The 24517-nt window shown below is 45.0% G+C and overlaps 1 protein-coding gene across 1 annotated transcript in view; it reads left to right on the forward strand.

The window, feature by feature from the left end:
- mrps5 (mitochondrial ribosomal protein S5) overlaps positions 1-24517 on the forward strand; it is a 201901-nt gene that overhangs the window by 70145 nt on the left and 107239 nt on the right. The window contains exon 5 of the mRNA XM_072500060.1: positions 12216-12250. Coding sequence (XP_072356161.1) covers positions 12216-12250 — 35 coding nt within the window. The remainder of the gene's footprint in view (positions 1-12215; positions 12251-24517) is intronic.

The raw sequence follows: 24517 nt of genomic DNA on the forward strand, positions 1-24517 counted from the left end.
GCCAAAAGTATAAAGAGAAAACAATCAATGCTATTTTTATTTTAAACATCGAGCTGATTGTTTACAGCCAGTTTTCCCTGTAAACTGACAACAGCCTCCACCTCTCGATGGCATACCCTACTGAGTGGATTTGCGAACATCACCAACCGCAGCCAGGAAACAACTGACCCGAGTAACGGAGTTCCAAGTTTCATCTTCCACAGAAAACCCAGACAATCCTCCGCTGACATGAGGGCGGGGCCAGGTAAGGGTAACCACTTGCTCCACAAGTAGAACCTGAAGCTCAAATTGTGGCTGCGGTCATCCAGGTCAGACCATCGCCAGTGCACTGAGCTTCCCACTCTGAGAGAGTCATTCCTGGCGACATCACAGCCCATTCACGCTCCATCAGATTGAAGGCGTTGAATGGAACTACTGAATTGGCATCGAACTATAACTGCTTCCCAACATTCAATTACATTTTTTGAAAATTACAAGACCGTAATTGAACTCTGATATGTCAGGGATAGTTTGGCTACTTCCCCATGGAAAACACTTGAGCACCGATACTAAAGGAACCAGCACAATCAGCAGCTGCTTGGACTGAGGTGGCAGGCTAGACATGCGCAATGTCACAGGAGCTCAGCTAGTTGTAGCTCATTATTTTCAGTTTACTACATAACGTTATTAGTCCAAGCAGCATACTGTTCGACAACCAATATTCGTCTGGGTAATATAAAGTTTTGCAATGTTTTTTTTAAGCCAGGAGAGGGGAACTATTATGCATGATTAAATTGATTTGAATAGTGTTGATGCACTGAACTGTGTAAATACCACTGGTGTCTTGTTCGGGGTTCAGTTGTCACTTTTTAGTTTCAATGTGGTTCATGTGTCTTTGTAGCAAGCGGATTGTAGAGTACATAATTTTTTTTAGACCTAAACAGCAAGTTTCTGCACACTTGTGATTTTTTTTTTATAAGCATACAGTGATTATCTTGGTAACTACCGAGTTGTCTGTTGAACAGTTTAGCCTCGAGCAGATATTCCAGCTCTGTGATTGTGGAGCTATTTCTCCTATTGGTTGGATTAAAATTTTACCACATCTTTACTAATATGAGTGGCTTAATCATTTTATTAGAAGACAAGTTACTTCTGCATTCAGCTGGAAAGCTGCAGTTTCACATTTGCCGTCCACATTCCTGTCTCAATTCAGGGGTGACACTGCACATTTGGACGATTGTTGTCATTCATCGCTTTGCAAATTTGTTAAATGTTGATATAACTTTCAGTAGGCTGGTATGTTCAAGGTAAGTATAAATACGGTCATAATCATTACACTTTCAGACTTTGCAAATGACTGTACATAAATATCTCATTAGCTGCATCCTAGCTGACATGTTCCATTGAGAGTGTGGGGGAAAAATTAACATTTTGGATTTAATTTAATGGCTTCTGTTCAAACAGTTGTAACACTTTTCATATGACCAAAAAAAAGAGGAGCCTGCTCCTCCTCAATCTGATCGTATCTCTTCTCCCTGCACTACCCCCCATATTTCTTACTTTAATTCTCTTATTACCCAAAACTCTAAGGATCTCTGTCTTGAATATTTTCATCAACTGAGCATCCACATTTTTCTAGGACAAGAGACTTGACCTCATCTCAATCCTGAATGACTGACCCACTTATTCTCAGAAGTTCTGGATCTGTTAGCTTAGATCTTCTAATCTTTGCAGTTCCAAAAACAAACTAAATTGAGATGAATGTATGCCTTGAAAGACTTCTTCTCAGTGCATATGATCCCATGCCTTTTAAATCATGACTCCGGTGGGTTTTTACTTTGCCAGTTTTTCCAGTTTGTTGAACACTCCATACCTGTCATAAGTGGATGCACTCAAACTCTCCTACATGTCCTACCCTCGCTTTTTGGTCAAGGTATCGTTCCACGACATGTTTGGCATTGAAATGAAATGGGGCAAAACAGTTAGGTTGTTTAATAGTTATTTTTCCAAGGCATTCAAATCGGCGTGGCTGGATTATTTCCAAATTAAAGGGACACCAGAAGAATAAATCTCCTGTACCAGATGACATACATTGTAGGTTTCCTCCAGGTGCTCCGATTTCCTCTCACAAGTCCCAAAAGATGTATTGGGTAATTTGGACATTCTGAATTCTCCTTCAGTGTACCCGAACAGGCGCCGGAATGTGGCGACAAGGGGATTTTCACAGTAACTTCATTGCAGTGTTAATGTAAGCCTACTTGTGACAATAAAAATTATTATTAGAACAAAGGAGATTGTGGGAGGGGTTTTGCGAGGCATTGATTATCATCATTAAGGATTTGTTAAGCATTAGTGAGGTAATTCAGATTGAAACCAACCAAACATTATCGGTATTTAAGTGTTGGTAAATTTGAGCCAAATAACTACAGGCCCGTTATACCTGCCAGCAGGTATAATAATGGAAACTACTCTGAGTTGTCGGCTGTAGGATTGGCTGTATTGTGATAGTTTAACAAGAAGCATGGATTTGAAGAGAATGCCTTCCTGTCTGCCACCTTGATGCCATAAAGGATAAAGAAGTTCATCAAACTGCCCGTTGCGTCATTTCTTTGGAGTTTCGGAAAGCTTTAGAAAAAGTCCTGTAGGTGGAAGGGCAGAGATGCCCTGTGATGACCCGCGGGGATTGATGAGTTGATTGTTCTTGCTTCTAATCTCCATAAATGCCTTGCTAATCGATGGTGAATCTCAATTTAAGCTACTGTTGATTAGAGTAACGTGAGGAGAGTATTTGAGGCAGGAGATCTGACAAAGCTGTTTTTATTGTCTTTGTAGCTGTCCGTATAATTGACAAATGAAAGCTGTTGCTGACGTGTGTACGGCATTCTGCTTTGTTTTGTACATTACCATAAATCTGCATTGAATCGAAAAGCAGAAAGAGGCTTAGTAAGGTGCCTGATTACTGTGTCAATTCCAATCTCAAAGAAATATTGGAGACAGCAAACAGAAGAGCCTCAAGCAGGCTATGAGGAATAAATAGGGAAATTCAAGCAGAAAGAAAACAATTAAGGCTGACCTCCTAAAGATGCAGGCTGCCTCCTAATAGTTCAAAGTCCATTTTTGCACTTTAATTAAAAAATCAACTTGCATTTACCAAAATGCAGGTTGCTCATGCTTGCAGAGGGACTAATTCCTAAAATATATTTTTTAAATTTGGAGTGAATTTCTTCAACTCACAATATTTCACAGTAACATGGGCTAGGCTGCTTGAGGCTCGCAAGGTGCGGTTCTGCAGTGGAAGTACGGCCACTGTGTTGACATGCATGGTAGGCCTCTTAGGAAAATCTCTCCTTGTTTTGAATGAGGATGAACATCCAGCCCAGATATTGAATTTGGAGTAGACAACATATATTTTGGTTTAGATAAAGAAGATCCAAAGTATTACTTTCAGCTAATTCAGAAAATCAGACAATATGCATTTAAACTAATGTAAAGTAAATTTGGAACCTATTCGAGGAATAATTTGCACTGATAGCCATGATAACAAAAAACATTAGGGATGTTCAAAATGTAATTTGATGATGAAGTGATGGTGCCTCAGTAAGAGCTTCAAAGGACTGGAAGGGCTTTTTCATCTTGACAATCTCTACCACCTAGAGCTACAAGGGCAGCAGGTACAAAGGGAACACAAACGCCTGCAAGGGGTCACTTGCCATCCTGACTTAGAACCAGATTGCCGCTCCTTCACTGTCACTGCGTCAAAACCCTGGGACTCTCTTCCTAACAGCGCTATGGGTGTACCTGCTGGACTGCAGCAGTTCAATATGGTGGCTTATCACCACCTTCATAAGGGCAATCCAGGATGGGCAATAAATGGGCAGCACGGTAGCACAGTGGGTAGCACTGTTGCTTCACAGCTCCAGGGTCCCAGGTTCGATTCCCGGCTTGGGTCACTGTCTGTGCGGAGTCTGCACATCCTCCCCGTGTGTGCGTGCGTTTCCTCCGGGTGCTCCGGTTTCCTCCCACAGTCCAAAGATGTGCAGGTTAGGTGGATTGGACATTCTGAATTGTCCCTCTGTGTACCCAAACAGGCGCTGAAATGTGGCGACTAGGGGCTTTTCACAACTTCATTGCAGTGTTAATATAAGCTACCACTGTATTTACAGACTTAGTGTGCATTCTAAAGGCACTCGTACAATGTCACTTGCTTAGTTTAGGTTACAGGAGATGGGCTGTTGGTTAACTCTGGGAGGGAGAATGGTTTACAGTTCTGACATTGAGGTAAGGGAGACATTGTAAAGTAATTGTGTAGATTCAGCTTTATGGTCATTGGTCCAATGTGGAACTTGGTTCCGAATAATGCCAGCACTCCAAAATGTGATGATTCACTCGTGCACTCATCGGCAAGAGTGCATCGGTACTTTGACACGCCTCAGTAAATGTAGTGTTTCTATGGGCTGAAACTGCAGTGTAATATGCACACAATGGCAGAAATATGAAGCGAGATAAACAAAAAGTAAAAATGTGTTCAAAAATTGTGGATAGGGAAAATGCCAGGTGCCATTGAAAACAGTTCTGGGCCTAAATTCTGTAAGAAATGTGTTGCTGTTGAGTCATGAAAGCAAAGAGCACATCAGTCTGTACATCTAGTTTGTTGCATGATGTTCCTCACAATGCTGTAAATATTAATTCAACATTGATATTTCTTCCCTGGATCAATATTGCATTAAACTTTCATGATGATAGTGGGTCCTTTCAGACTGGCACACAAAGAAAGAACTTTTGATCAATAACCTCGCAGTCTGCCCATTATATTGACACTCTGTAGCATTAATCATGTTGAAATGATCTGATCCCAGTATACTTCAAAGAAAGCCCCGAATATAGTGTTGGACAAAGGACTTCGCTTGTAATATATGAACTCCAGAAAGAGATGCGACATTGGATCCGTAAAGTTTATAGACATTAGGGACAGAATTTTCCATTCTGGAGAAGTGCAGTGGTGGGTGAAAATGTTAGCGTGGTTCCTGCTGGACTGGTGAACACATGCAATCTTTTTCACTTTTCAGTTCATTCATTGCGCATGCGCAAGGAAATTGGCAAATTTTGTGGCAGGAAGAAAGTTGACTGCCCTGCCGTTACCTCCACAGGGTTGAGGATCCTGACCTGATACTTGCAGGGCACCTGGGCACTCATTCATTCATTGCAGACCAGGAGCTCTGCATTATTCCTCGAGGGTCCTTGCAGCCACACCTATGTTGCTAACTTTTGGTTGGCTCTTAATTCGTAATTTGCTCTGTTTCTTTAACCTTTGCTCTAGAGTCGCCAGGTATCTTTATGATACCACCATGAGGTTCAAGTAATGATCAATAACTCAACACACCAATTAGTAAGATTCAAATCAAAACACATTTATTATCCACAGTAAATCACTACTCGTGCATAAACTCTACTTTCTAGGCTATTCCTATCACTAAAAGGCCTATACTTAGCTTCGGACTGGCCCACCAGGTCAGGGGAACAAATGGCCTTTCGTTCAGGTCCTGAGTGCAGGATTCAAAAGCTGGTATGGACTGGTAGCTAGGAGCGCCTATCTCGTAGCGAGCGTTGACTTGAGACTTACTTGGTTGGCGGCAGCTGAGACAGGTCACTCTCACGGGTTGATTCAAGTTGCTGAGTGACCCTGCCAAAGAAGGAAGATTTGAACTTGGGGGCTTTATTTTATAGTCCCCAGGGGCTTCCCGCCCTTCGGGGCGGACCCCGTGCCTGGTTCCAAGTGATTGGACTGCGTTCTGATCACTTGGATCGATTTCTCCAATACTGGAGTTGTTCCCTGATCATTGGGCGGTCCCTAAATGTCCGTTGGCCTTCCTTTGTCTTGGCTCCTGCTGGCGCCGAGGAGTCTGGCTTGGCTTTATTCACCTTAACTGTTGCGATTGTGCCTTGGAATCGCTCATTACGACGCAGATGGCTGCTGCATTACGATGCAGATGGCGGCTGGTTTCAGTGCTGGTTTCTTACAGGTTTCAATACACATGATTTCTGTATTTGCTAGTCTTTGCCTGTGTTTGCTGAATTTCCCTTCAGCCTTTGCGGTTCTCCATTTTAAGTTGGGAAGTGGCCGACTCAAGTGGCTACACCTTGTGCTGAAGAATCTCGCAGGTATGAGCAACCATATCCCAGGGCATATGAAGACCATAAGACATAGGAGCAGTATTAAGCCACTCGGCCCAGAGAGTCTGCTCTACCATTCAATCATGGCTGATATTTTTCTCACCCCCATTCTCCTGCCTTCTCACCATAACCGCTGATCCCCTTACTAACCAAGAACCTATCTATCTCTGTCTTAAAGACACTCCGTGAATTGGCCTCCACAGCCCTCTGCGGCAAAGAGTTCCACAGATTCACCATCCTCTGGCTGAAGAAATCCCTCCTCATCTCTGTTTTAACACAGACCCCTGAGGCACACCACTAGTCACTGGCTGCCATCCTGAAAAACACCCCCTTTATCCCCACTCTCTGCCTTCTGCCAGTCAATCAATCCTCTATCCATGCCAGGATCTTACCCTTAACATCATGTGCTCTTAATTTATTTAACCGTCTCCTTTAGGGCACCTTGTGAAAGGCGTTCTGGAAATCTAAATAAAGCATGTCCACTGGTTCTCCTTTGTCTAACTTCCTTGTTACCTCCTCAAAGAACTCTAACAGATTTGTCAGACATGACCTCCCTTTGACAAAGCTATGCTGACTCAGTCCTATTTTATCATGCACTTCTAAGAACTCCGCAATCTCATCTATAATGATGGACTCTAAAATCTTACCAATGACCGAAGTCAGGCTAACTGGCCTATAATTCCCCATCTTCCGCTGCCCTCCCTTCTTAAACAGTGATGTTACATTAGCCACTTTCCAGTCCTCTGGGACCCTTCCTGCCTCTAGTGATTCCTGAAAGATCATTACCAATGCCTCCACAATCTCCTCAGCTATCTCTTTTAGAACTGTGGAGTGTAGTCCGTTCAGCCCAGGTGACTTATCCACCTTCAGACCTTTCAGTTTCTCCAGAACCTTCTCCTTAGTGATGGCCACTGCACTCACCTCTGTCCCCTGGTTTTCCTGGAGCTCTGGCATCCCACTGGTGTCTTCCACCGTGAAGGTTGATGCAAAGTAACTATTAAGTTCGTCTGACATTTCTTTGTTTCCTATTATTACTTCTCCAGCCACGTTTTCCATTGGTCCAATGTCTTATTTTTGCCCCTCTCTTTACCTTTATTTATTGAAAATAACTTCCTTTTTATATATTGAAAAAAACTCTTCCTATTTTCTTCTATATTACTAGCTCGCTTGCTCTTGTATTTCATCTTCTCTCCCCTTATTGCCTTTTTAGTTGTCCTCTGATCGCTTTTAAAGGATTCCCAATCTTCTGGCATCCCACTAATCCTCACTACTTTGTATGCTTTTATGATGTCCCTGATTTCCCTCGTCAGCCATGGATGCCTTGTCCTCCCCTTAGCATGTTTCCTCCTCCTTGGGATGAATTTCTGCTGTGCTTCCCGAATAACCCCCCAAAACTCCTGCCATTGCTGTTCCACTGTCTTCCCTGCTTGATTCCTTTTCCAATCAATTCTGGCCAGCTCCTCCCTCATGTCTTTGTAGTTACCCTTATTTAATTGTAATACCGTTACATCTTCTCCCTCTCAAACTGCAGGGTAAATTCTGTCATATTGTGGTCACTGCCCCCACCCCCCCAAGGGTTCCTTCACCTTCAGATCCCTAATCAAGTCTGCCTCATTGCACATCACCAAATCCAGAATTGCCTGTTCCCTAGTAGGCTCTTGTCACAAGCTGGTCCAGAAAAACATCTCTTAGAAATTCCACAAATTCCATTTCTTGTGGCCCACTACCAACCTGATTTTTCCAGTCCACCTGCATATTGAAGTCCCCCAAGATTATTGTGATATTGCCTTTTTTACATGCCTTTTCTATCTCTTGATTTATTTTCTGCCCCACATCCTGACTACTGCTAGGGGGCCTGTACATAACTCCCATCAGGGTCTTTTTAGCTTTGCGATTCCTCCACTCTACCCACAGAGATTCTATGCCTTCTGATCCTATATCGCTCCTTGCTATCGATTTAACTTCATTCCTTACTAACAATGCAACCCCACCCCCTTTGCACCATCTGCCTGTCCTTTTGATAGGACATGTATCCTTGTATATTTAGATCTCAGCCCTGATCCCCTTGCAGCCACGTCTCTGTGATGCCCACAACATCGTACCGGCCAATTTCAGTGTGCGCAACAAGCTCATTTACCTTGTTCTGTATACTGCGTGCCTTCAGTCCTGCACTGACCTCTTTTCTCACACTTGTCACCGTTTTTGCTCTGCCTGAGGGTGGTGATGTTCTCTTATTTTTGTTCTCTATTTCACCTTCAATTATGATACCTTCTAAGCTAACGCTCTGGCTCTGACATTGTACGTCTTTTGACAAGAGCTCAGCCGCCAATGCACCTATGGTGGGGCCGATGCTTGCAGTTGCAGTAGTCATTGACCTGTTAGAGGCCTTACTGCTCAGGCCCTTGCACCTCATGACCTTGTGCCAACCAACAACGGGCCTCCATCTCTTCACCTGAATGAGAGCCATTACCAAGGCAAGGTTGCCTGCAGCTTGCATCATCACCTCTGTGTTTGTGAGAATGAATTGAAATGTTGTATTTAGTGAACATGGGCGTCATTCTCCGACCCCCCGCCGGGTCGGAGAATCGCCGGGGGCTTGCGTGAATCCCGACCCCGCCGGTTGCCGAAGTCTCCGGCACCGGATATTCGGCGGGAATCGGGCCGCGCCGGTTGGCGGGACCCCCCGCTCGATTCTATGGCCCGGATGGGCCGAAGTCCCGCCGATAAATTGCCTGTCCCGCCAGCGTGGATTAAACCACCTTTTGAACGGCGGGACAAGGCGGCCTGGGCGGGCTCCGGGGTCCTGGGGGGGGGGGGGCACGGGGCGATCTGGCCCCGGGGGGTGCCCCCACGGTGGCCTGGCCAGCGATCGGGGCTCACCGATCCGCGGGCGGGCCTGTGCTGTGGGGGCACTCTTTCCCTTCCGCCTCCGCCACAGTCTCCACCATGGCAGAGGCGGAAGAGACTCCCTCCACTGCGCATGCGTGGGAAACTGTCAGCGGCCGCTGACGCTCCCGCGCATGCGCCGCCCGGGGATGTCATTTCCGCGCCAGCTGGCGGGGCAACAAAGGCCGTTTCCACCAGCTGGCGGGGCGGAAATTTCTCCGGCGCCGGCCTAGCCCCTCAATGTTGGGGCTCGGCCCACAAAGATGCGGAGCATTCCGCACCTTTGGGGCGGCGCGATGCCCGTCTGATTGGCGCCGTTTTGGGCGCCAGTCGGCGGACATCGCGCCGTTTCGGGAGAATTTTGCCCCACGTCTTTTTACAGGTCTCCGTCCATCTCAAAGCCAGCAGACAGGCTGTAAGCCCTTGTGCCATGTGCAAGGAAGTGGACATTTTTCCGTTTTCTCTCCTCCACCCTTGAAATTCTAGTGGCAGCAAAGAAAAACTGCATAATCCCACCTGGAGGTTTGGAGTCACGTGTTAGCTACCCTTCACCAACCGTGTACTTTTTGAGACATCCATTTCCCTTCCTTCATCTCTGCCCCCGACTTCAACTGATGACAAATAATAATAATCACTTATTGTCACAAGTAGGCTTCAATGAAATTACTGTGAAAAGTACGAAGTCTTACAACACCAGGTTAAAGTCCAACAGGTTTGTTTCGATGTCACTAGCTTTCGGAGCGCTGCTCCTTCCTCAGGTGAATGAAGAGGTATGTTCCAGAAACATATATATAGACAGATTCAAAGATGCCAGACAATGCTGGGAATATGAGCATTAGCAAGTGATTAAATCTTTACAGATCCAGAGATGGGGTAACCCCAGGTTAAAGAGGTGTGAATTGTGTCAAGTCAGGACAGTTGGTAGGATTTTGCAGGCCAGATGGTGGGGGATGAATGTAATGCGATATGAATCCCAGGTCCCGGTTGAGGCCGCAGTCATGTGTGCGGAACTTGGCTATAAGTTTCTGCTCGGCGATTCTGCGTTGTCGCGTGTCCTGAAGGCCGCCTTGGAGAACGCTTACCCGGAGATCAGAGGCTGAATGCCCTTGACTGCTGAAGTGTTCCCCGACTGGAAGGGAACATTCCTGCCTGGTGATTGTTGCGCGATGTCCGTTCATTCGTTGTCGCAGCGTCTGCATGGTCTCGCCAATGTACCACGCTTCGGGACATCCTTTCCTGCAGCGTACGAGGTAGACAACGTTGGCCGAGTCGCACGAGTATGTACCGCGTACCTGGTGGGTGGTGTTCTCACGTGTAATAGTGGTATCCATGTCGATGATCTGGCACGTCTTGCAGAGATTGCCATGGCAGGGTTGTGTGGTGTCGTGGTCACTGTTCTGAAGACTGGGTAGTTTGCTGCAAACAATGGTTTGTTTGAGGTCGCGGTTGTTTGAAGGCAAGTAGTGGGGGTGTGGGGATGACCTTGGCAAGATGTTCATCGTCATCAATGACGTGTTGAAGGCTGTGAAGATGACGTCCAGTACTTCCGCTCCGGGGAAGTACTGGACGACGAAGGGTATTCTGTCGGTTGTGTCCCATGTTTGTCTTCTGAGGAGGTTGGTGCGGTTTTTCGCTGTGGCGCGTTGGAACTGTCGATCGATGAGTCGAGTGTCATATCCCGTTCGTACGAGGGCATCTTTCAACGTCTGTAGATGTCTGTTACGCTCCTCCTCGTCTGAGCAGATCCTGTGTATACGGAGCGCTTGTCCATAGGGGATGGCTTCTTTAATGTGTTTAGGGTGGAAGCTGGAGAAGTGGAGCATCGTGAGGTTATCCATGGGTTTGCGGTAAAGCGGTGCTGAGGTGACCGTCCTTGATGGAGACGAGTGTGTCCAAGAATGCAACTGATTTTGGAGAGTAGTCCATGGTGAGTCTGATGGTTGGATGGAACTTATTAATGTCATCGTGTAGTCGTTTCAGTGATTCTTCGCCGTGGGTCCAAAGGAAAAAAATGTCATCGATGTATCTGGTGTATAACGTCGGTTGAAGGTCCTGTACAGTGAGTAGGTCCTGTTCAAACTTGTGCATGAACATGTTGGCGTATTGGGGTGCGAATTTGGTCCCCATGGCTGTTCCATGCGTCTGGATGAAGAACTTGTTGTCGAAGGTGAAGACGTTGTGATCCAGAATGAAGCGGATGAGTTGCAGAATTGCGTCTGGAGATTGGCAGTTGTCGGTGTTGAGTACTGAGGCTGTTGCAGCAATGCCGTCGTCATGGGGGATGCCCCCACCCACCATGATTCTCGCCACCAGAGGGAGGAGAAAATCCCCTCCCAAGTTTGAGAGGGAAAAACAAGAATAGCAAAGGAAGGTTGCAAATTAAAGGAAGGCAGATTTTGAAGAAAGAAGATATGAATTAACCGCAGTCAACTCGTAAAAACTGTTAATGGGTAAAGTATTTAGTGCAATACAAGACCAGGATCTACCCCTAAAAGATAGAGGTTCTGCTTTTGTCATTACACAGCAACACTCACATGAGATGAGAGACATTACTATGTTATAAGAAAAGGTTTATGAAAATACAATGAAAGTTGAAAGTCCAGTGGACTGAGTGAGTTTAAGAAACAAATAAAGAAATGATGCAAAGAGGTAATAAAGAACAAAGGTTGCAAGCAATGTCAAAATTACCATTAAATGTTCAAAGGGCATTTTAATAAACATGGATAGGATGGGTATAGAGGGATACGGCACAAGGAAGTGCTGAGGATTTTGGCAAAGGTTGGTACAGGCTTGGAGGGCCGAAGGGCTTGTTCCTGGGCTGTATTGTTCTTTGAAAGATTATAATAAAGGGCCCGTTAAAGATGGATGCAAGTGAAGCCAGACTGGAAAATAAGAAAATTGCAGAGTTATTGAATGAGTCTCTGTATTTGATTTCTTGGTGGATGAAGGGAACAAAATATCAGCGATACTGAGGGGTTGGTTGTAATTTTATAATCGAGTTTGTTTTGTCAATTGAGGTGTAAGCTGGAAGCTTTAAATGGTCCATGCAGAGAGACGGACACTTCTAAACTGTCAGTAGTCCAGGCGTTTCAATTTGGAATGAATCTAAAGTTCTGTCATTTGTTTACATTATCAAAAAGCTCATGGAAATGAAAGTTCCCTTTTCTTTGTATTTGCAGAAACGTATGAAGACTTTGACTCCAGGGTGATTGAGGTAAGGGTTTTCACACAATATAGCTTTAATTTTCTTACCTCCACGATTGAAGGTGGGTGGAGGTAATGTTTTAGTGTCTGTTTGTTGTTAACAGTGGAGTGGGGGTATTTCCTGGCCGGCTGTTCTCTTCAACGGGATTTTCCTGTCCTCCGATGGCGAACCTCCGCGTGTTTCCAGGCGGCAGGGTTTGGACTCAATGCAAAACCCCTTTGACATCAGTGGGAGCAGAAGATCCTGCTGCCAGTCAACGGCAGGCTACCTCTTGCCACTGCGAAACACCCCGGGGTCATGGAAAATCACCTCTTTTCACCCCCCCTCCAAAAAATATCAAACGAATGGACAGATTTCAATGATACATGGTACGCAAGGTGTTGCCCAAGGTAGAACCAATTTGTTTTTTGCCGAAGATGTGGATAGGGATCCAGATCCTGGGATTTAGAATTCGTTAACGTTGGGAGATGGGGCGAATTGGCAATTTTTAGAATTATGTTGGTTGTTTTATTTAGAATGTTGTCATCTACTGTGCTGAAATTATCAGTTGTCAAAATGTGAGCAGTGTTATTAGAGCAGGTTGTTGGATCTGGATTGGCCTGAAGCCTCTCAGTAAGATGGGAGCTCTTAATGAAAAGCTGGCTTTTTTCCAACTGTATAGGTACAGAGCATCAACCAGGCAGAAAAAAGCTCCAAAGAATAGCTGCGGAATTGCAATAATGTTGAGTTAACAAAGGCTTGGCAGCGGTATGCATTCGATTGAGTGCCCTCTGCATTTATTCGCGTAGTGCCAAAAAAGGTGCATGGAGATGCAAGGTGCATCCATTTTATTTGTCCCCACACATAAATTACCTGAGGAGGGAAAAAGAGGATTGAAATAAAATGTGCCTCTTCACAAAGATGGGTTTGGAGATTTGTCGCAATAGGCATTTGACATCTTTGATTGCCATATTATTTTTTCTAATTAAGGGCCAATTTCGTGTGGCCAATCCACCGACCCTGCACATCTTTGGGTTGTGGAGGTAAGATCCACGCAAACAAGGGGAGAATGTGCAAACTCCAAATGGGAAGTGACCCAGGGCAGGGGTCGAACCCGGGTCCTCGGCGCATGAGGCAGCAGTGCTAACCACCGCCACCGTGCTGTCCTTGATCGCCATATTATGGGACTGAGGGAATGGTGCCTCCTTTCTAGAGGTCATTGCTTTAGAATTGATAAATACTTCCTTTATTAATTGAGCCAATTTAGGAGCAGAATGTCGAAGGTAATTCTTTACTCGTCTCTGCATGTCTTCTCCAATTGTCATGTACAGATTTCAGTAGAATTTACATTATTCATTTCTGAGCTCTGTAGCAAAATTGAGCTCCTTCTATTTTAAAAGGCGCCTTATCAGTTCCTCTCTGTCAGACCATCTTTAGTGACATTGAAAAGAACAAGGCACATGAATTAAAAGCCAGCCATGAAGTGATTTTAGCACTCAGGCAGCAAGTTGCTCAATGTAGCCATGTAACTGATATGAGAAGTGTTTTCTGCATAACCCTTCTGTATAAGGTGTGATGTGCATCTTTAATGCTAATGACCAGTTTTGCTCAACACCAGACTGAAGTTCTGTTAATTTTTATCTTGCCCTTGCTTTTTTAATTTAAAATGAAGCATTGGTGTTAATGTTGTTCTGTGTGCAAGAGAGCAGTTTGTCCTGGGTTGTGGGGACAGTGGGAACGCCGCAAATTGTGAGTGACACTGACGTTTCTCGCAGTATGATAATTTAGCACTCTGTTTGTGTGTTGGAGAAAATGTTTCCTTTTTAGTATTTGTGCAGTGTTAAAGCCTCCAATTTATGTCGAATATATAAATGAATACCTAATGAATTCTTGTGAGATACCTGCTGAGTTGCTCTTTATTTCCTTCAGCGCCTATGGTAACGGTGGCTCCAGAAGCTCCACAGTTGATGGAGCCTAAGGGGATTTCTTTTTACGATTTCAGCATTTCAAGTACCTTTTTAATGTTGTGCCTCATTAAACATTTTTCTCCATTTCTTACATTTTTACTAATAGCTTTGAAGAAAAAAAAAATAGATGGATTTTCTTTTCCTGCTTAAGTTAAGTTGATCGTTGGAGGGCCTCAAATAAAGTTTTCATAGTTGAGGTGATGCAAGGTGAAAGGGTGCATGTCCGAGATGTGGAGGACCCTAGACCAAGGACTATATCCTCAGTGGGCTATCAGGAAACCAGTTTCAGCCCGTCTATGATCTCTGACAAGATGAGCGCACAGGCATGGCATCACTGGTGTTTGGCAAAATCACCACCGACCTCCTCTATTATGGGCTCCTGTACCGCCTCCTTGACCATTTCTGCAATATCAGCTGATGTGTTTCTCACGCATATCAAATAGTTGTCTGGTGTATCAGTAAGAGTGGCAAGCATATTCATGTCCTTATGCATTGATTAGCTGGATGTTACTATCTAGGGCACTGGTATATTTACCCCAAACTAATGCCACCGCGGTGGGACCACAGGATTAACACCATTAGGCTTTCCCAGTTTAAACTGTTTATTATTTATTATGCCGTCTGGTTCGTCAGAATAAACACCAGATAGAAATCAAAAGTGTACCCAATGGCAAAAGTCAACATTTCAGAGCAGCAGACGGCTAAAAGTAAACGGACAAGCTTGTCTTCTCACCAAAATGATAGTTGTCAGCTCTGCGCTGCTCCATGACACCCTGTTCCTAAGTGTCAGCATTCCAACATGCCTGTGAGGATGCAGAGGCAAGATTCTGGGCTGACTGTTGCTGTCACAGGATGTGACAGGCGTCCTCGCAGAAGATGGCAGAACTCCACATCTGCCTCTCTGCTGATTCAGACACTTATAATATTCCCGCACCCCTCCCATGGTTGTTGCTCAAAGGCACAGCTAAGACTGGCGGCATACTGTGATTGTAGTATTTTCTAAGGACATAGTCAACACCAGAGGTGCGTCATTACTGTCAGAATGAAGAGTTTACCTTTATTTACAGAGCTGGGGGTCTGAACTTGGCGTGTATCTCCTGCTTCCTGGTATATCTCCACATACCCCTCCCCTTTTCTAAATATGCCAGATATAGGCTCAATATTGGCCTGGAAACCTGTTTGTAGCAATAGTGGTGATTGGGAACATTTTAAAATAATTTGAGAGCAGTTGTCACAAAGGTTCTAAGCAAGAAAGAAAGTATAATAAAATAAAACACAATATGGCCAGAATTATTACTTCTAAGTTCCATACTGGCGCTTGTCCTGCACACCAGAAACTGTAATGCATTGCATGTATCTCCCCAGTGTCTGTTCAAACTCCTGCCCGTGTTTTAGGGGGGTAAAATCTTAAAAATGGACTGCTCACCTAAATAAAGCCTTGAACGCTCACTAGCTTCTGAAGGCTGGGTCCTTCAGTGCCAGGGTCCCTGCCTGGTCACTGTCTGTGCGGAGTCTGTACGTTCTCCCCATGTCTTCGTGAGTTTCCTCTCCAGTCCTGAAAGATGTCCTGAAGGAATCTCTGATCCTGGGGCTAAGTGTTGACGCCGTCGTAAACGCCGGAGCGTTTTATGCCGGAGTCAACAGGCCCTCAGGATCAGCGATCCTGCGCCCATAGGGGGATCAGCACGGCACTGGAAAGCCTCACGCTGCTCCAGCTGCCGATACGGTTGTCAGAATGGGCGCCACGGGTCCGTGCATGCACGCTACGGCAGGCGCGGGTTCACGCATGTACCTGGGTTGCCTTCTCCGCGCCGGCCCCGATGCAACATGGTGGAGAGCTAGAGGGGCGCGGCGCGGAGTAGCATAGGCCCCCACCAGGATAAGCCTGCCCGCCGATCAGTAGGCCCCGATCGCAGGCCACCGTGGAGGCCCCTCCTGGGTCGGATCCTCCCTCCCCACCAGGCAGGGCCCCCACCCGCCCCCCCCCCCCCCCCCCCGCCGCAACATGAACACCGAGGTCCCGTCGGATAGGACCAATGAGAACAGCGCCGGCAGGACTCGGCCTAACTCGGCGGGCACTCGGCCCACCGCGCGCGGAGAATCGCCGGGGGGGGGGGGGCAACCGCCACTGAAGGATGGGTCGGACCGGCATTGGGGCGTCGTCGCGTGAACCCCCCCCGGCGATTCTCCGATCCAGGGCGGGGTCGGAGAATACCACCCATGCTTGTTCGGTGAATTGGACATTCTGAATTCTCCCTCTGTACCCGAACAGGTGCCAGAATGTGGTGACTAGGGGCTTTTCACAGTAACTTCATTGCAGTGTTAATGTAAGCCTACTTGTGACACTAATAAAGATTATTATTAAATGTAAAAAAGCAACACCACCTCCCTTTCTGCACCGAATTCCCACTTCTACCTTGTCGCACTCTGTGCCAAATGGAAGTGTGGGAGCACATCGAGTCCACTCTGTAAGAATAGTTTAGCTCGTCTTCCTTCCTCGGTGCATTGCAAACACGACAGACTTTTTTTCCTCTTTGCATCCAGGAAATATGTGAACCCTGGGTGCAAGACAGAAAGTAATTCTTCCCTATGTTTCTTAATATATATATTTTTTTAATCTTAAATTTCTGAAACCGTTTATAACTACAGTAGTAAATTTGGAAGACTGGGATGCATAACTATTGCTGTTGTTTCTTGTTTCAGAAGAGTAACTAATTTGTTTTTATCCATTCAATTGGCTACAATACATTGCCCTTACAGGCATAAATATGACAGAATCCCTCGAGTCTATCAAGTCCCGCTCTGGTCGTACTTCTAATTGAGAAACAACAGTCGGGCAACATAATTCAAAGTGGAAGTACATTTATTTGCAAGCCTATTTCACGTCAAACCAGCATGCACAAAATAATGAAAAAATAGTAATAATCATGGCACTTTTACAGCCGGGGCCAGATGACGCCTAAATCAAAATAACATTAAAAAGTGGACAGCTTTCTAACAGGAAATGCATACTTGATTTTTAGATGTTATCTCTCTAAACATACATGTTTATATCGCATGCACATCATCTAGTGAATCCCCAGAGTTACAATAATAAAAGCAAAATACTGCGGGTGCTGAAAATCTGTAATATAAATAGAATATGTCTGGAAAACTCAGCAGATCTGGCAGCATATGTGGAGAGAGAAACAAGAGTTAATGGCTGCCATTCTCCCAAAAGGTAACCAAGTCCCTAGCGAGAGCATTTAGCCGTATATTTCAAGGTACTTGCAATGCCGAGAAACACGTAGCTATTCAACACTCGCGTTGCATAAGGGACCTGAATGGGGAACGCGTGGCCACGCCGCACGTAACCCCATTTTGTACAGTAGGGAGCTCCGCTCACCGGAACTCTCCAATGTGCCGAGAGATCGAGACGCTACTTTTTTGTTACACAAGTGTTCCAAGGGTAAGAGGAACAGTGCAGATATTTGCAATACTACCTTTGATACCCGTAACTTCAATAAGTAATACTGCTTTTCTGTAGAAGAAGCACATGAGCATTTATTTACTCTAATGGGATAAACAATTTAAATTAATATTTAAATGCCCGTGAAACATTGATTGTCTAGATTGGTTGTGTGAAGGGGTAAATTACCGATTCTAACTAGTTGCGGCAAGATTTGGCAAAGCTTTTTCAAGATCATTACCCATCTTCCAAAAAGCTATATCATTTTATTGGTGAAGACAGGTCCTTTATGCTTTGTTGTTGACACTTCTTCAGTTTGGAAAAGGCACAATACAGACAGGATATCTTTGTCCCGGCAATTAATGTATCGCCACAGAAATAATTGCTAATGTTGTAAATAGTTTCAGGGTGATGTGCAACTAAACTGGAAGATACCAATACATAAGCAAGGCCAGGCTCTCCCTCCATTAGATTGTTTAGCACCAGATGGGTTGCTATTCCATTTGTTCTTGCTGACCATTGGAATTGCTGAGGGTTTTATAATGTCGCCCTGGGAAAGTTACTTGATGACTAAGAGTAGACTTTGTAGACTTTGGCTGGACTTTTCCAGCCGTCCACGTCGGTAGGATCTTCTGGTCTCCCAGCAGCAGGAAACCCGTTGACAACAGAGGGACCAGGAGATTCCACTGGTGGCCAGTGATGGGCCACCTTCCGCTGTGGCAAAACACGTGGCAGGTTTTATGATAAATCCCGCCCTTTATTTTAACGCTGGTCATTGTAATCAAAAAATGACATGATTTTGTATAATCTCGCATTGATCACTGAAGAAAAAGTAGCGAGCATGGCAGAATATGATTTGTGCCGGGATCACCGTTGGACCTCATGGAGAAAATAAATTGAGACCCTTGTCTGTTGTCCACCTTGGTGAATAATGCAACCACAGTTAACAGTGGCAATAAATTGAGACGGTCATAATGGCTTCTTCTTTCGTCATGAAGGGTTCTACCACGACAAAATTGATTTGACATCAGCTGAGACTACCGAATGAAGGTTTCTGGGCATTTCTACAATACTGAAGCTCTTGCTTGCAGTCTTTGAAGAGTTGAAACATGGAGCTAATTTAGATCTGCAATTTTCATCATTTTCTGCAATCGTGCATAGCCCTGAAAGGACTATTAGAGCAGGAACTGGAAAGAACACAGACAAAAGGGGGAGATATTGTGTTCGAGATTGATGCCCTCATTCTGCAGGATTGTAATTATTTAGAGGAAGCTGTATAATAATTTGTTCATAACCCATAATTCACTCTATTGTGCTTCGAAGCAACCAGGGCTATAGGTAGTGAGGCAGAAATCACAAGCATTTGCTGTGCTGTTGCTGCATTGTCGCTATGTTTTCAAAAGATATCTGAGAAGTGTTGCTGTTCTGTGAGACCTGGTCTAAAGCTAATTTCAAATTGAAAAAACAGTAGGAGCTCTGAACCTTGATTTGTAAGAAATTCATAAGAATTGGAAAAATGCAATGCATTTGATTTAATCTAAGTGGATGTAGCCAAATTAATTTTTTCATTAATTCACGGAATGTGGCGTCGCTGGCTAGTTCAGCATTTTTTGCTCCTTCCTAATTACCCTTGAGAAGGTGGCGGTGAGCTGCCATCTTAACTGTTGCAGTCCATGAGGTGTAGGTGTACCCACAGTGCTGTTAGGGAGGGAATTCCAGGTTTTTCCAGTGACCATGAAGGAGCACCAAGTCAGGATGGTGGCGGAGAACCTAGAGGTGGTGGTGTTCCGATCTATCTGCTGCCCTTGTTTTCAAGATGACAGTGGTCATTGGTTTGGAAAGTGCTGTCTAAGAAGTCTAGGTGATTTCCTGAAGTGCATCCTGGACACACTGCTGCCACTGTGTTTCGATGGTGCAGGGATGTCTGGGATTCCATAAGACTATTTTGGATTTGATTTTTGCAGTTGTTTTATTGTCACGTGTACCGAGGTGCAGTGAAAAGTATTGTTCTGCGTACAGTCCAGACAGATCCTTTCATACATGAAAATAAACCATAGGACATACCTAAGTACAAATACATAGAGATAGACATTAGGTGAAGCATACGGAGTGCAGTACTACTCAGTACAGAAGATGTGTGGAGAGATCAGTTCAGTCCATAAGAGGATCTGTTATGAGTCTGGTAACAGCGTGGAAGAAGCTGGTTTTGAACCTGTTCGTGCGTGTTTTCAGACTTTTGTATCTACTGCCCGATGGAAGAAGTTGGAAGAGTGAATAAGCTGGGTGGGAGGGGTCTTTGACTATGCTGCCCACTTAGCTATGAGGAGCGGTTGAATAAACTTGGTTTGTTCTCACTGGAACGAAGGAGGTTCAGTGGCGACCTGATAGAGGTCTACAAAAGTATGAGGGGCATAGACAGAGTGGATAGTCAGAGGCTTTTCCCCAGGGTAGAGGGGTCAATTACTAGGGGGCATAGGTTTAAGGTGAGAGGGGCAAGGTTTAGAGTAGATGTACGAGGCAAGTTTTTTACGCAGAGGGTAGTGGGTGTCTGGAACCCGCTACCGGAGGAGGTGGTGGAAGCAGGGACGATAGTGACATTTAAGGGGCATCTTGACAAATACATGAATAGGATGGGAATAGAGGGATACGGACCCAGGAAGTGTAGAAGATTGTAGTTTAGTCGGGCAGCATGGTCGGCATGGGCTTGGAGGGCCGAAGGGCCTATTCCTGTGCTGTACTTTTCTTCTTGTTTTCCCCAGGCAGCAGGAGGTGTAGACAGAGACTGTGGATGGGAGGCGGGTTTGTGTGATTGACTGCGTTGTGTTCACAACTCATTGTACTTTTTTATAGTCTTGGGCTGAGCAATTGCCATATTAGGCTGTGATGCAACCAAATAGGATGCTTTCTGTGGTGCATGTGTAAAAGTTGGTAAGACTCAATGAGGAGTATACTTCCTGAGGAAGTATAGGCGCTGCTGTGCTTTCTTGGTTGGAGCATCGGCGTAGGTGGATCAGGACAGATTATGGTGATGTGCATACCTAGGAATTTGAAGCTGTCGACCATCTCTCCACCTTGGCACCATTTATGCAGGCAGGGGTGTGTCCGATACTTGGCTTCCTGAATTCAATGACCAGCTCTCTAGTTTTGCTGACATTGAGGGATCATAGAATCTAGTGCAGAAGGAGGCGATTCGGCCCATCGAATCTGCACCGACTCTTGGAAAGAGCTCCCTACTTAAGCCTACACCTCCACCCTATTCCCGTAACCCAGTAACCTAACCTTTGAGGACACTGAGGGCAATTTTGTATGGCCAATCCAACTAACCTGCACATCTTTGGACTGTGGAAGGAAACCCGTGCAGACTCCGCACAGGCAGTGTTCCAAGCCGGGAATTGAACCTGGGACCCTGCCGCTGAAGCACCAGCGCTAACCACGGAGCCTACCACACTATTGCCATGCAATTACCATTTCTAACAAGAGTGAGCCAAGCCTTTACTATTCTTTGCGACATTATTATTTACTGGTAAGCCTCTCATTCTTTCAGTTATGAACTAGGAATTCAAATATCTTAAACGTTATAAATCTCAATGTAGATTGTAAAAACAGTCTGGGGATAAGGGGCCAGTTAGGCTGGGAATAAGGAGAAATGTCTTCACTCAAAGGGTTGTGAATCTTTGGAATTGCCTTCCCAAAGGGTTGTGGATGCTCCATCATTAAATATATTTTAGGCTGAGATCGACACTCTAATGATAGAGGGAGAGGCAGGATTATTGAGTTGAGACAGAACATCATACTAATGGTGGGGCAGGCGCGAGGGGTCATATGGTCTCCTTCTGCTCCAAATATGCTTTTATCACCAGGTACCCACCACCAATACCTTGGGGTCACTATTGACGAGAAACCCAACTGAACCAACCTCATAAAAGCCTTGACCAATACTGCAGGTCATAGACTTGGAATTCTGCAGTGCGAGGTTCATAACCTGACCCAGAAAGCCTCTCCGTTACCGACAAGTCAGAAGCTTGCTGGAATGTTTTCCGATTGCTTGGATAGAGCAATTAGCTGCAACTTCAGATTAACATCCAAAAATTAATAAATTGAATCACTCAAAATGATACTCCACAATATGAAATGCACATTGGTATAAATGCCTCTCTGGGAAAAGCACAATTTAAATACTTTAAAGTTGTCTTGAAAGTTGAAAGACTATGTTAGGGTGTGGAAGGAATGTTGGTAAAACTGACTTTGTAAGTTGACTGGTCTGGAGCACAGATAACATGCTGTCTGTAGTTACCATTTGATGGATGTGAGGATTTTTGCAAAAGGTTTCAAAGGTCAGTCAGATAAAATAAATACTTCACATTTCCAGCCAGATTTTGGCACCCTGCCGTTTCGCGTCATCTGTCAGTTTCTATGGATTTTAACTACTTTTAGATGTAAATAAAGTTTAAAATTCCAGTGGGAGGTTGCATATAGAGAATATTAAAATGTAGTCCAAACGTTTAGATATGAGGATTAAAGATCTAAGAACTACTCACTGTCAAATGCTATCCAATCCATTCTATTTGCATTTTGTGATCAAGGCACCTCTGACATCCTGAGAACTGCTGAGAACTCTCCGTTCACAATAGACTATAGCTAAGCAGGAATTTCAGCAAATTAAAACATAGTTTACAGTTTCCTGAATTATTCATTCGTAAGGTAGGGACGTTGTTAATTGATTCTGATACCAGTTGGTGAAATATGAAACCAGACACAAATAAAGATAGATTTATGCAGAATTAAACATTACAAATCACGAGCATTGGCTTCTCAACCTGCATCTGCACTGCTCCCTCTGATGTCTCCCAACGATCTATGCTTGGCCCCTCGCTTTTCTCATCTACATGCTACTCCTTGACAGCAAGGTGCCTCCTGTCTCCCCAAAGCCTATCCACAATCTACAAGGCACATGTCAGACTTGTGATGGAATAAGACCATAAGACATAGGAGCAGAATTAGGCCACGTGGCCCATCGAGTCTGCTCCGCCATTCAATCATGGCTGATATTTTCTCATCCCCATTCTCCTGCCTTCTCCCCATAACCCCTGATCCCCTTATTAATCAAGAACCTATCTATCTCTGTCTAAAAGACACTCAGTGAATTGGCCTCCACAGCCTTCTGCAGCAAAGTGTTCGACAGATTCACCACCCTCTAGCTGAAGAAATTCCTCCTCATCTCTGTTTTAAAGGATCGTCCCTTTAATCGGAGATGGTGTCCTCTGGTTCTAGTTTTTCCTACAAGTGGAAACATCCTTTCCACGTCCACTCTATCCAGGCCTCGCAGTATCTTGTAAGTTTCAATAAGATCCCCTCTCATCCTTCTAAACTCCAACGAGTACAGACCCAGTGTCCTCAAACGTCCCTCATACGACAAGTTCTTCATTCCAGGGATCATTCTTGTGAACCTCCTCTGGACCCTCTCCAAGGCCAACACATCTTTCCATAGATATGGGGCCCAAAACTGCTCACAATATTCCAAATGGGGTCTGACCAGAGCCTTATACAGTCTCAGAAGTACATCCCTGGTCTTGTATTCTAGCCCTCTTGACATGAATGCTAACATTGCATTTGCCTTCTTAACTGCCGACTGAACCTGCACATTAACTTTAAGAGAATCATGAACAAGGACTCCCAAGTCCCTTTGTGCTTCTGCTTTCCGAAGCATTTCCCTATTTAGAAAATAGTCTATGCCTAAATTCCTCCTTCCAAAGTGCATAACCTCACACTTTTCCACATTGTGTTTCATTTGCCACTTCATTGTCCACTCTCCTAGCTTGTCCAAGTCCTTCTGCAGCCCCCTTGCTTCCTCAATACTACCTGTCCCTCTGCAGATCTTTGCATCATCTGCAAACTTAGCAACAGTGCCTCCTTCCAGATCATTAATGCATATTGTAAAAAGTTGTGGTCCCAGCACAGACCCCTGAGGCACACCACTAGTCACCGGCTGCCATCCTGAAAAAGATACATGCCAGGATCTTACCCTGAACACCATGAGCTCTTAACTTATTTAACAGTCTCCTATGCGGCACCTTGTCAAAGGCCTTCTGGAAATCTAAATCAATCACGTCCACTGGTTCTCCTTTGTCTAACTTCCTTGTTTACCTCCTCAAAGAACTCTAACAGATTTGTCAGACAAGACTTCCCTTTCCACTTGCCTGGAATAGTGAAGCTCCAACAAGACTCGAGAAGCTCCACACCATCCAGGACAAAGCAACCCTATCCGCAAACATTCACTTCCTCTGTCCCCAACACACAGTCGCAACAGTGTATGCCATCTACAATATGCACTGCAGGATGTCACCAAAACTCCTGAGACAGCACCTGCTAAACCTACACCATCTAGAACGACAAGGACAGCAGACACATGGGTGCCGCATAGGAGACTGTTAAATAAGTTAAGAGCTCATGGTGTTCAGGGTAAGATCCTGGCATGGATCTTTTTCAGGATGGCAGCCGGTGACTAGTGGTGTGCCTCGGGGGTCTGTGCTGGGACCACAACTTTTTACAATATGCATTAATGATCTGGAAGGAGGTACTAAAGGCACTGGATGTTGCCCTGCCAAGTGAGTCACCATCCTGACTTGGAATATATCGCCATTCCTTCACCGTCACAGGGTCGAACTCCTGGAATTCCCTCCCTAACAGCACTGTGGGTGTACCTACACCACATGGACTGTAGCAATTCAGGAAGGTCGCTCACATCACCTTTGAGGGCAATTTGAAATGAGCAATAAATGCTGGCCAAGCGAATGAAACCCACATCCCTTGATTGAATAAAAAAGTAATTTTCACATGTACACTGACAACACCCAGTTCTACCACACCATGACACCTCTTTCT

Source organism: Scyliorhinus torazame, chromosome 4 (genome assembly GCF_047496885.1).
Source record: "Scyliorhinus torazame isolate Kashiwa2021f chromosome 4, sScyTor2.1, whole genome shotgun sequence".
NCBI classification, from domain to species: domain Eukaryota; kingdom Metazoa; phylum Chordata; class Chondrichthyes; order Carcharhiniformes; family Scyliorhinidae; genus Scyliorhinus; species Scyliorhinus torazame.